Source organism: Astyanax mexicanus, chromosome 9 (genome assembly GCF_023375975.1).
Source record: "Astyanax mexicanus isolate ESR-SI-001 chromosome 9, AstMex3_surface, whole genome shotgun sequence".
In the NCBI taxonomy this organism is placed as follows: Eukaryota; Metazoa; Chordata; class Actinopteri; order Characiformes; family Acestrorhamphidae; genus Astyanax; species Astyanax mexicanus.
Window position 1 is genome coordinate 41,169,078 of NC_064416.1, and position 14,015 is coordinate 41,183,092.

General features: G+C 38.5%; 1 protein-coding gene across 3 annotated transcripts in view; it reads left to right on the forward strand.

Annotated features, from left to right (window-relative positions):
• Nucleotides 1-14,015, forward strand: part of LOC103026877 (protein unc-13 homolog C) — a 365,017-nt gene that overhangs the window by 112,221 nt on the left and 238,781 nt on the right. For all 3 annotated transcript variants that reach the window (XM_049483498.1, XM_049483499.1, XM_049483500.1), the window contains exons 10-12: nucleotides 987-1,156; nucleotides 4,678-4,793; nucleotides 5,695-5,858. In XM_049483498.1, coding sequence (XP_049339455.1) covers nucleotides 987-1,156; nucleotides 4,678-4,793; nucleotides 5,695-5,858 — 450 coding nt within the window. The remainder of the gene's footprint in view (nucleotides 1-986; nucleotides 1,157-4,677; nucleotides 4,794-5,694; nucleotides 5,859-14,015) is intronic.

Consider the following 14,015-nt stretch of genomic DNA (forward strand, 5'->3'; position numbering starts at 1 on the left):
TATATATATATATATATATATATATATATATATATATATATATATATATATATATATATATATATATTTTTTTTTTTTTTATTTATATATTTTTTTTTTATTAAACTAGCTATGCACTAAATATTAGACGACTTTAATTACTCTATTGAAAATTACAACACTTTTTTTGTTACTTCTTGGTAAAAGAAGACTTTTTCCTCTGGAAAAAAAAAAAATAAGAGACCACTATGGCATATAATATAATCAAGAGGAAAATAGATGAACCATCAAACCAAGCTGAACTGCTTGATTTTTTTGCACCAGGAATGATATAGCATAAAGTTATCCAAAAGCAGTGTGTAAGACTGGTGGAGGAGAACATGGCAAGATGCATGAAAACTGTACTAAAATGCACTAAAAACCCGGGTTATTCCACCAAATACTGATTTCTAAACTCTTTAATATGAACTTAAAATGAACTGAAAGCTCTGCATCTTTTTTGTCATAGAATAAAACAACAATGTTCATTTTACTAACATAAACCTATAAATAGCAAAATCTGAGAAATTGATTCAGAAACTGAAGTGGTCTCTTAATATTTTTTCAGTGCTGTATATTGAACTACATACTGTTTAAGTAACCTTAGCCTAAACTAAACCTTCTCCTATCCATAACCATGCTAAACATGAAATTCTTACCATTTCTGTGAGTTTCCATATATTTTTTCCTATATATGAAGCTCTATAACTGAAATAAAACAACATATATATATATATATATATATATATATATATATATAGAGAGAGAGAGAGAGAGAGCTGTAGTGCGACTCAGTTTTCTCAATTCTTCTTCAAGTAAATGGCAGATTGGGGGTGTATGTTTTGCAAAACAGTTCCACCACTGGAAGAGTGTGAAATTAATGATCAAAAACTTGTTGGCTATGTGTTTGTATGTGTGTGTGTGTGTGTAAGACATCTCACACACTTTCTGTTGTTTCTCTATTCCAGTGAATGCCACAATGCTACAGACCGTATAAAGGTGCGGGTGTGGGACGAGGATGACGACATCAAGTCTCGAGTGAAGCAGCACTTTAAGAAAGAGTCGGACGACTTCCTGGGACAGACCATCATCGAGGTCCGAATGCTGAGCGGAGAAATGGACGTTTGGTACAACCTCGGTAAGAATCTTTAAAACACATCGTTTTTAGAACCTTCAGTGGCCAGTTTATTAGAAACACTTACGTTGTATTTTCTCTCACTGGCCACTTTATTAAAAAAAAGACCTATGTTTGGGAGCCTAGTGGTCCAACAAACTGAATCGCTGCCACTGTGCTGGTTTGACTCCCAGTTCATGCTGCCTGCCATCAGCAGCCGGAGTCTGAGAGAGAGAGAGAGAGAGAGCAAAATCGGCAATGCTTTTTCTGAGCACGTTGACTTCCCAGTGATGCTAGTCTGTCCAGAATTACAGTATTATCATCCTGATGAGTGGTTGGGTAATTGGCCTTTCAAATTATGGAGAAAATTAGACAAAAATACACAAAATAACTCACGTATAACGAAACTCCTACTGTTCCTTGTGCTTTGTCTTAATTAGATCTTGAATCAAAACCTTTATTTTTACTTTAAATCAGTTGCAACTTTATCAAAAACCCTCCTTGTGCTTCCACTCAGTGGACACTGACTTTGTACTGAGTCATCACCAAAAATATCCAGTGAAGATTTGCTCTACGGTCAAAAACTGACCACTGATGAAGGGCCAGAGGATGACTAACACAAATACAAACGGTGAATCAACAGATGATCTACAGTCTAGCAATAAGCACCAGCCCACAGGATAGACCACCACAGAGCAGCTAATATTATCATTACTATTATTTGGGTGGTGGCTCTTTTATTCTCAGTCCTGCAGTGATTAGCACTGATTAGCATGGGTACTTTAGCAAGAAACTAAAGTAAAAAAAAATATATGCTGGTTTGTTTATCAAAACAAAATAATTCTGCATGTGTTCCTGTATAGCTTTTTATATCTTTAATAATACATTTACAATGTAAAAAAAAAAAAAAACATTAAAAAGAAAGAAAACTGAAAAATACTAAATGAGAAGAGGTGTGTCCAAACTCTTGACTGGAACAGTACAGTATATCTATTCTAAACTAGTTCCGGGTTTTTTTCTATGTTGATGATCTGCTCCTCTTCATTTTCAGCAGCATTAGCATTTGTGACTGATTTTCTTTGTGTGAACCGAGTCGGTGCTCTCACCCGTTCTCTAGAAGATGGATAGTTTTGTTTGTATGGAGGTGTTTAAGCACAGAGCGCTGCTGTTGTTGTTGTTGTTGTTGTTCCCAGTTTGGAACGGAAGCCTGAGCATCTTTAATCAGCACCTTCCACCCATGACTGGGGCCAAACTGAAGCGGCGGCGTTTCCAATTCCTCTCCATCTGCTTTCACACCACACCAACAGCCAGCAAGCCAGCGTGATATAAATAACCCACACATTCTGTTAAAGGAAGCTCCTTCTGAAGCAGGGAAGGCACGTCTATAGAGGACCCTCACCGCTCTGAGATTTTTATAACTAACCCCTTTCAGTAAATTTCAAATTTGGAGTCTCTCTGCTGAATAAGTTCAGAGTTAGAGTCAGTAAGAAGTGAAAGCTTCAATTGAAGCTCAGCAGCTTTTCTAAGCATAAAAATAATAATAAAAATAAATATTACATTATTTGTTAACCCTAGTTGTAGTTCATTCGAAAATAGGCGGCCTATTTTATCGATCTATAGGTGAGCTGGCAACCGTGCAGCTTGATTTAGGGAGTGTCAGTGTGTCTTTGCTATCGTAACGACAGGAAAAGTACACCCTGTGCAGCTCAAAAACATGCAAAAGGCATGTACTAATTCTCTTAATTAATCATGGGTGTGTCATGATTTTGGGCGGAGCGTGTAAATTAATCATTTGACATTTGACTCGCTGTCACACTGGTCAGACACACGACGAAAACACACAGATACTCTTCATAAAGTTTATTTATAAGGGGGTTAATCTTACAAGAGTTATGAGGGAAACGATTAGATTCTTTTTTTGTAATCAAGTTTTAATTGAAAGTTTTGTAGATAACATATGTGATAATATAGTACATTACAAACAGGCAAACAAACAGTTTTACTATCCCTTTTAAATCGCATCTAAACCCACCCCACCCTGCCCACATCCACCTCACCCTGCCCACATCCACCTCACCCCACCCACAATTTTTTTTTTGCGGTTGTTTGGCCAGCCAGCCAGACTTTCCGTACTCTCTTTGTCATAGGAAAGGTAGAACTATCAAGTAAAAGAGGCAGAGAAGAAAACTAGATTCAATACTCGGCAACGAGGAGAGCAAACTGATGGGTGTTTATATACACAGAGGTCAGGTGGGAACGATCAGAAGCTTGGAGAGCAGGAACACTGTAGCGTCTCATGAACGGTGGAGTGGAGATGTTGGGAAGTCAAGTTTGGAGTTTTGTTTAGAAAGTTTAGAGTCTGGAGAAGACAGACTAATAGTGTCAAGACTGACACTCGCTATTCCCTTTTAGAGCCAGGTGAGCTCTAACTTTGGTGGATTTTTATTTTAACAGTGCAGCACTTCTCAGCAGAGGAAACTGACCTACAGGTTCATGCTGTTAGGTGCGCAAGGTGGCATTTACTAGAAAAGCAATGTTATTTTACTCTGTATTCTGTTTATTTTTTATGTTAATGCGCTGTACTCCTGCTTCGCCAAGATAGCAATGGACGTCTGGCGGTTGACTGTTGTCAGGGATTTATTCAGTCAGTGGCACACTTGTGTTTTCCATTGCCATGATAGCAATACACCAGGAACTTACTGTTACTCAATGCATCTCACTTCCAGACCACCACGCTTATCGGCGTAGATATATTCAGAAGTGTCTTTGCTATTTAAACAACACAGACACAAGTTGTTTAAATAGACAGTTGCCAGGGTGTAAGATAGCAATGAGCCTTGTGACACGCCTTGCGCAGGCTGTAAAATAAGATTTCCAGACTTTGTATTCTAGATAGACATTAGCCTGGTCTTAGACTCTGTTTTCTTTTACACGGAACATCTCCATTAATCCACTTCTTTGGTAGATGTACTGCCAATAGAATAGGACCATCTGGAGCAGATAAATATAAGCCTATTGACACCATTCCCAATGCCAGGCATGGGCTTGTAGGGTATAATCCCCAGCATTGAGCTGTATAGCAGTGAATCTTGGGATGAGTAATGCTCTTGTCAATGAATGCAGTCAAATCCCCACAGCAAAAATAAAAAATGATACCGAAATCTAAGAGAAATCCTTCCCTGGACAGTAGAGACAGTTACTTTAACAAAATCAGGATACTGTGTTTTATTAGCCTCGATTTCAGATGCAACAATGTATATGCATGTGTAAGCAAATGTAAGCAAATACTTTTGACCATATATATTATAGATGGTTAGATAGATAGACAGATAGATAGAAAGATAGAGAGACAGACAGATAGATTGTCCCTCATCATTCTTTTTCTCTGTTTCGTCAAGTATGATTGAACTGTCAAAAATTTGGACATGGCCGACACGTCATTAAATATTTTAGGCGAAAAATTATTTTTGTTCTGTTCTCTCTCCCTTTCTCTCTGTCTCTTTTTCTCTCTTTCTCTCTCTCTTTCTCGCTCTCTCGCCCTGTAGAAAAAAGAACAGATAAGTCCATGGTGTCCGGGGCCATCAGGCTGAAGATAAATGTGGAGATGAAGGGAGAGGAGAAAGTGGCTCCGCCTCACGGCCAGTACACATGTTTACATGAGGTGTGTGAATAAATAAACAAGTAAATAAAGTGTATCTAATGATATTAACATATATTTTATTCCAACAACATCATATTATTAGTTACAGTGTTTTAATTAGGTTTGTAAACCCTCAATAATCATTATTTTCCTACATAGATCTGGCCTATCTGGCCTGCATTGTGATCAGATCTTTATCTAATCTCTACAAATACAGCTCTGTAAAAAAAATAAGAGACCACGTAAAAATGATGAGTTTCTTTGATTTTACCAAATTGAAAACCTCTGGAATATAATCAAGAGGAAGATGGATGATCACAAGCCAACAAACCAAACTGAACTGCTTGAATTTCTTCACCAGGAGTGCAGGCATAAAGTTATCCAAAAGCAGTGTTTAAGACTGGTGGAGGAGAACATGCACTTTGCATGAACAACTGTGATTAAAAAACAGGATTATTCCACCAAATATTGATTTCTGAACTCTTAAAACTTTATGAATATTAACTTGTTTTCTTTGCATTATCTGAGCTCTGAAAGCTCTGCATCTTTTTTTGTTATTTCAACTATTTCTCATTTTCTGCAAATAAATGCTCTAAATAACAATATTTTTATTTGGAATTTAAGAGAAATGTCATTTTACTTAAAAATGGTAAAATCAGAGAAACTGATTCAAAAACTAAAGTTGTCTCTTAATTTTTTCCAGAGCTGTATATTAAAGCTCAGTCATACAAAAAAAAAAAAAAAATATATATATATATATATATATATATATATATATATAATAAAATATATATATATAATAAAAATACCATGGTATACTACAAGAAACCGTTGGTAGGGTTGGAAAGCAAACATTGATGCATCATTGTAATATGTATAAAATGCATCAATGTGTTGCTGATTTTTTCGTTATCTGGCATAGAACCTGTTCCACTATCTGACGGAGGTGAAGAACAGTGGCGCTGTGAAGATTCCTGAGGTCAAGGGTGACGAGGCATGGAAGGTTTACTATGATGACATTTCTCAGGAAATTGTGGATGAATTTGCCATGCGCTTCGGAGTGGAGTCCATCTACCAGGCCATGACGTAAGTACATTTTAACCAGTTCAGGCATTGCTTAGAATTCTGTCATCATGCAGGGCTGCTTTCAGAAGGCTGCAGAAGGCCTGTTTATCTAGCATTAAAATATTAATCAGTATGAAATTTTTTTAATATGCTTTCCGACTGTTGCTGCTGTACTTTTTGACGATGATTAAAAGTCTTGGCCTGTACCTATTAGTGCTGGTTCGTGTGGTTAGTGGTGTTTGTTAGCTCTCTTTTGTGTTCTGATACTCACTGCTACTACTACTGAGCTGAGTGATGTTCTCTTGAGAGGGGTATCCAGTTAGCAAGTCTGCTTCATCTACATGCTAATGAAGTCGGATTCCTTAATATATTGTGCGATTTTGTGGGACAAAGTAAACCCAATAGTAATCAAAGCCTTAATTTAAAGCCTTAGCGTTTTATATTATATGTTCTCCTAACAGTAGAGTAAGTCAGAAACCTATATTTAAGGCCAGTTGTGCAAAAAATAATTACATAAAACTAGATTCATAATAATAATACTAAAAATACTGTGATATACCGTGAAACCATCAGGATCTTGAAAAATATTGTGATATACTTTTTAAGTGCTGGTCATACCGCCCAGCACTACAAGAAACCGTTGGTAGGGCTGGACATTACAAATTTAAAATAATATGCATCAAATTAAATGATTAAAAGCCTTGGCCTTTACCTGTTTCTTGTGCTGTTCCATGTGGTTAGTGGTGTTTGTTAGCTCTACTCTTTTCTGATACTCCCTACTAATACTACTGAGCTGAGTGATGTACTCTTGAGAGGGTTATCTAGTTAGCAAGTTTGCTACATCTACATGTTCGACAAGTATTGGAGTTTACGATTATGTCATATATGTATAAAATGCAATGACTAAAAACCTTGGCTTTTACCCGTTTCTTGTGCTGTTTTGTGTGGTTAGTGGTGTTTGTTAGCTCTCTTGTGTTCTGATACTCACTGCTACTACTACTGAGCTGAGTGATGTACTCTTGAGAGGGGTATCCAGTTAGCAAGTCTGCTTTATCTACATGTTCTACAAGAATTTAAGGAGTTTACGATTATGTCAGATATAGCCTCTGCAAGGTTTGACTGGAGGAAAGCAGAGCGTTTGTTCTGGTCTGGGATACTGGTGCTCTAGTGCGACATCTAGCGGCATAAATCACATAGAGCTTTTTTTTTTAACAGCGTTTATCCTTCTATAGCAGCTGCTTACGTTCTGCTGTCACTTAGCTTTTCTAATTCAAACACTTTTTAGCTCGGAATCTCTCTTTTTCTCACTCTTTTTCTCTCTCCCTCTCTCTCTCTCTCTCTCTCTTTCTCTCTCTTTCTCTCTCTGTGGGCCGTTTGTAGCTCTGAAGTAATTAATTAGAGCTCCTGATGTGGAGCTACTCTGCTCTAAGGGTTCTCACTGAGACATAGGAGTGTGTGTGTGTGTGTGTGTGTGTGTCCTCTGTGACAGCCAGTCGTAAGTGATGTAAGACAGCAGTAGGACTCTGTAACACTGATAAAGTACACTAAACAAACCTGCTTGCATCTCTCTCTCTCTCTCTCTCTCTCTCTCTCTTCACCCCTTTAAAACCAACTGAACCTGACCACAGACCCCCCCTCACACACCTGATGTATCTATCCCATGTGTGTGTGAGTGTGTGTGTGTGTGTGTGTGGTTGTGTGTGTGGCCCCTCACTCACACAGATCAATCGATAATCCAGTTAAGGGCAGGGTTTCCCAGAAGCACCTTAACACCAACCGTGCGTCCACACCTAATGCACCGCCAGTGACAAAGCAGCCCATTTAAGCGACACGAGAGAGTTAAACTTTATGCAAATGAGTAGTGCAACACATTTATTTTTTAAGAATTTATTTTTCTTGTCTCTGAAGAAAGATACATATATACAATATTTTATTGTGTAATAAGACTTTTCTTTAAATGAAATGGTAACTTGCTCTTATGGCCTACAACACAACCAAATACAACCAAATACCCAAGGAACGATAGTGCTTGTAGGCATGACTCCACACTTATGGTGAGTTAGGGGTTAATGGTACATGTTCATTATGCAAATAAGGAAAAAAAAAACAGTAGCCATTTTTTGTGTACTATACTAAGAAAAGTTAGTTTTTTTTTTTTTAATCAACACTGGATGGCTGTTGTGGAAGTTAAACTGGGATTTAAACTGGGACTGTTTTCCTGAGCTGGATTACTGACTGATAGTTTGAGGTTCATGACAGGTTGAGGGCATGGTATGGCATGTCTGTAGGTTACTCTGATGTTACTACCAATCAATACCAAAGGCTACCAATCAGAAACAGATTCTGATATGTCCGGGCTGAAATTGCTGCTCTGATTTTCGGTTCCTTCTGAAGATTTGTTCCGCTCGCAAAATGAAGGAGGAAAGTTGCACCAACAACCAGCAAGACAAACTCTCTCTTGCATCCACAGTGGAGTAATCGTCTTTTTGTTTAGCTTTTAGAGACAAAAACTGCTTGTTTTTTTTTTTTTAGTTTTGGGAGGTGGCAGTCTTGCGAGCAGAGGGCTTACCTCCTTCATTGACTGGTCAATATGAATAAATGTTTTAATTCTTGTTACACTGCTCAGATAGACGCGCTAGAACACAGAATCCTCTCACTATATTTACTCTTTTTCTACACATGTGCTCCGCCTGAGCGTTAGTGGCTCTTAAAGGGACAGTGCACACATTACTGAATACTGGCTGTTACATATTTCCTCCAGGCCATTTAAATGGTCATCCCCCCCATTGTGAGCATGTGTGCAATACCAGCATAATAAGACTTCCTGAGATTTTTATATTCAGCAAATTAAGTTCTATTTCAGGAGGAAATCCTTACAACCAAGCTGAGATGTTTACGGTAAAGTAAAAAAAAGTTTCCTTTATCCAATTGATTATTCATTCTTTATTCCAGCACCTTATGTTGGTTTCATCTCCCTTTAAACATTTTTATTGACACCACTAATATGAATAGAATTGCATTTTACATTTCTTGCATTCATTTTTTTAAATTTACTTTTAAAAGTCCACTGTAAAAGCTGGTGCCTTAAGAAGAATAAATGCTATTAATTGCAGTTAATCACAGAATATCCACCAATAGAAGCACTAGTTTTAACACATAATAAAGAGATGCATAGACGATGCTTGCATGCACATGATGCATGCATTTCAAATAATGTTAAACCTTCGTATGAGTGTATAATGTTTAGAAATATCTGTATCCTTACTGTCTGTGTGCCCATTGTTGGAAGATGCCCCACGGGGGACGCAGAGTGATTTTATGGTGTTCGGTGTGGACGCACGGTCAGAAGACTCTTTAACTGGCCGAGTGAGACTCACGCTGAGAGCTCTCTCTCCTCCAGTTACCTTAGGAAGTCCTAACTTTAAGGTAGTTCTGCGGGAAACTGGGCGGTTTTATTGTTCGGCACTTCCTGTGTGATACATCACAGAGCTGATAGAAAGGCCTCTTCCTCTGAGCTGCTCCACTATACAACACAAAGAGGATGGGATTTAACGGGGCAATAGAGGAACAATGCAAGAGAGACAGTTAGGTGTGTTTATTATCCACTTCCATTTAAAAATGTCAAAAATTCTGCTCTTCCTCTTTCTCCTTTAGGCTCACTCTCTCTTTCTTTTACCTCTTTTTTAACATTCTCTCTGACATTTTCTGCGTGTGATTCAAAACCCTTAGCCGTGGATGAGCTGCCATTAACTCTGAGAAGGCATGTTCCCTTCACAATTTATGAAATATTAATTATTTATACTAATTATTCAATATAAAATATAATCCTGCTGATATTCCCTGTTATTTAAAATAAGGTCAATACACTCATTTTAGTTTACGCAAGCAAGAGATGAACTTGTTCGTGTGATTGGGAATCATTGTCCTGCTGCAGAACCCAAGTAGGACTGAGCTTGAGGTCATGAACAGATGGCCACCACCATGTTTCACTCTCCGTATAATGTTCTTTTTCTGTTTTATGCTTTTATGCCAGATGTAATGGGACACGCGCGCCTTTCCAGAAAGCGATGGGTAAACGTGAGATGGGCCATTTTTTTTATTATTAATTTATTTAGTTTTTGGTCAACATTGTTTTTTTTTTTTTGCATTGGAACTCTTTTATGTAGAACATGTTTGAACCAGTCTCCTTCTCATAAATAAATCATTAACACTGACCTTAACTGAGGCGAGTGAGCCCCGCAGTTCTTTTGTTGTTCTAGATTATTTTGTGACCTCCTGGATGAGTTGTCCATGCTCTTGAATTTATTTAGATTGTGGCATAATGTGTTGCTTTTTAAGATCTTTTAGCTGCTTAATGTTGTCAGACAGGTTCTGTTATTTAAGTGATTTATTGATTCTACAGATCTATCAGTAATTAGGCCTGAGTGTGGTTAATAAAATTAAACTCAGCATACTGTACAATGTGCTACTTTGGGTTAAACACACACAATCTGATTGCCTGGCTGCTTCTTTTAGTAGTTAATCTTAAAAACGTCTCAGCATCACTGTTGAACCCTTTCAGGTCACTGAGCTTTCACCTCATTTCAACAGCTGAGCCAGTGCTTATCCTGCTTTTAGTGAGGATTCTGCTTCGCTCTCTTATAGCTTGCCAGTTCTGCTCAGTTCTGATTGTGTGGGGTCTTATTTATCTTTAGATGGTAGAGAAGATGAACAAGCAGATGGAGACTGTGTTTTTAAGTCCTGATATCTCCACGTTCGTACACTGTAAAAATGTTTCTTGTACATTTTACAGTTAATTAACAGCAAAAAGTTGATTATAAATTAGAAAAGATATTTTATATTGTATAATAAGAATTTTCTTTAAATGAAAGGAAATACATTGGCCTTATGGCCTATGAAACTTTGGTAAGGCACAAGCTAATGCTAATGCTGCTCCAGCAGTGCTAGCTGGGGTTAGCAGCAGGCTACAGGTGGGTAATACTCACCTCTGAACGGCAAAAGAATTAGCAGTGCTGGAGAACTAAACTAAAACTCCTGTATAACAGATTAACTTCGCTGCTTTTTACAACCTGACTGGAAAAAATTAGACATAAGGCACAGCAGATTATGAGGTGTGCTGTCGATATTTGAGAAAATGAAAGGATTTTTAGAGTGCCTTATAGAACAAAAAATGCACTATATAAAATATAACCAAATACCCAATTGACGGTAGCGCTGGTAGGCAACAATCCACACTGATTGTAAGTTAGGGGTGGAAAAAAAATCAGGAGCCACTAGGATAGATACAATTTGTGTGTACCATACTAAGAAATATTGCTGTTTAATAATTCAACACTAACTTGCTGTGGTGGAATTTGAACTCAGATTTCATTTCTGTTTTTCTGAGCTGGATTACTGACTGATAGTTCGAGAGCATGACAGGTTGAGGGCATGCTGTGGTATGTGTATCATCTGTATCCTCTGTAGGTTACTCTGAACCTAGTTCTGAAGCCTAGATTCCCAGACCAGCAGCATGTAGCTGCCCACACAGTGCCCTGGTTCAGTGGTTCATTAGGATAAGTAAATGGTTCAGTTCCATAGTTTGGCCTAATAGTCTGTTAGCTGATGTAGCTAACTTTGATCAGATCAGGACGAATACCCGATGCTAATATCCCTAAGATCCCTATTCTATAGATGATGTAGCTCTAAGAAGTGCAAGCAAACAGTGATGTTCTTCATAGCTCCTCCTAATGCTCGGTGTTCCTTTGCTGCTCCCTTAATCCGATTCACTCCTTATTAAATCTGTCATCTCGACGTTTTAGTGCATTCATTGCTTGGAACAAAATAGTGAACAAAATCATGAATATTTAAAGACTTTCCGAGTCCCCAATGCTTTTTAAAAGCCATCTCCAGTCTGATGAATGCTGATGGCAGTGGGATTTCCTCATGTGACCTTTGAACCTTTTAACCCCATTATTAGGGACGTTCTGTTCTGGAGGTTCTTGAGCCTTGAGTTTAGTGGAGGCAATTCCAAAAGTCGATTCAGTGTGATGGTTAATTTTTAAAGGCAGGTCGTGAGTTTGCGAGAGATCTGGCAACATAGACTTTGTGGACAAAGGTATTGGGACACTTGCTAATTTACTGGCTCTTACCAAATCCTGTTTGTTTTTGGAGTAACTGTCTCTTATGTCCATGGAATGCTTTCTACTTTCATTGATGTGGGATTTTGAGTACAATTAGCGAAAAAGAACGACAGAATTGTGAGCTAGTAGGTGGTTCTCATGGATTGTCCTCCTTGTGGGTTGCAAAGATCTCCATGTGCAATACTCCTGGCCTTGACTGAACAGCGGAAGGTAGAGGTTTACCTGGAGAGGAGGCTGCAGGTACAGCGTGTCTCAGGAGCCGCTGATTAGGAGCAGATATATCAGATATTTCCTGAGTGTAAAGTGTGCACCGAGTGAGCTCCAGAGGAACCCAGGAGCTCCGTTTCCTGCACATGATTTACGGCAGAGCTGTGCGGTTCACTGGAGCATGGAGGAAAGGATTTTAAAAATGAAGAACAAGAAAATGGAAAGAGGGAAAGGAAAACAAAGCTATAACCAGGCAACACAGGCCAACACCTCGCATCGGATATCATTTATTTGGATTTAGCCTGCGGTGAGAAAAAGAGAGGTAGAGTATGTGAGAAAAAAATTGAACAGGACCTTAGATAGAAACTAATCGGTTTCCATCTACATGTTTTGAAAAAGTGATGTCCAAAAGTAATGTGCAAAAACAAAATTTAAATTTCAGAATAGTGAAAGCAACCTTTGAAAATCTGTGTTGTAACTGGATTATCTATAAGGTCAGTTTATAGTGTAGTGTAGCATAATATAGAACATTTAAGGAGCATTAGAGTATAAAGTAGAATAGGAAGTATAAAATAGGGAGTGTGTGGCAGTATAGATACTGTAGGAGAGTATAGAGAGGATAGTGTAGGACAGGGGTGTCCAAACTTTTTTTGTTGGGGGCCAGAAGGAGAAATTTATTTGAAGTCACGGGCCACACTCTGTAATAAAACAAATAATGAAATATACCACTTTAAATAATACTTTTTTCCTGATTATTTCATTTACACACCATTTTACTTGACTAACTGTCTTTATCTTTGACAGTGTTGTGTAAACTAAGATTTTTCAAATTGATGTTTAATTTCATGATGTCTCTTAATATTAAACTCCTTAATTACGGCAACTTTTAGACTCGTTGGCCCGTTTTTCTGCGCTAGAAATGCGCACTCTCTCCGCTTTTAGACTCTTTTGCCCTGTTTTTCTGCACTAGAAATGCGCACTCTCTCCGCTTTTAGACTCTTTGGCCCGTTTTTCTACACTAGAAATGCGCACTCTCTCCGCTTTTAGACTCTTTGGTCTGTTTTTCTGCGCTAGAAATGCGCACTCTCTCCGCTTTTAGACTCTTTGGCACGTTTTTCTGCGCTAGAAATGCGCACTCTCTCCGCTTTTAGACTCTTTGGCCCGTTTTTCTACACTAGAAATGCGCACTCTCTCCGCTTTTAGACTCTTTGGTCTGTTTTTCTGCGCTAGAAATGCGCACTCTCTCCGCTTTTAGACTCTTTGGTCTGTTTTTCTGCGCTAGAAATGCGCACTCTCTCCGCTTTTAGACTCTTTGGCCCATTTTTCTGCACTAGAAATGCACACCCTCTCCGCTTTTAGACTCTTTGGCCCGTTTTTCTGCACTAGAAATGCGCACTCTCTCCGCTTTTAGACTCTTTGGTCTGTTTTTCTACACTAGAAATGCGCACTCTCTCCGCTTTTAGACTCTTTGGTCTGTTTTTCTGCGCTAGAAATGCGCACTCTCTCCGCTTTTAGACTCTTTGGTCTGTTTTTCTGCGCTAGAAATGCGCACTCTCTCCGCTTTTAGACTCTTTGGCACGTTTTTCTGCGCTAGAAATGCGCACTCTCTCCGCTTTTAGATTCTTTGGTCTGTTTTTCTACACTAGAAATGCGCACTCTCTCTGCTTTTAGACTCTTTGGCCCGTTTTTCTGCACTAGAAATGCGCACTCTCTCCGCTTTTAGACTCTTTGGTCTGTTTTTCTGCACTAGAAATGTGCACTCTCTCCTCTTTTAGACTCTTTGGCCCGTTTTTCTGCACTAGAAATGCACACCCTCTCTGCTTTTAGACTCTTTGCCCCATTTTTCTGC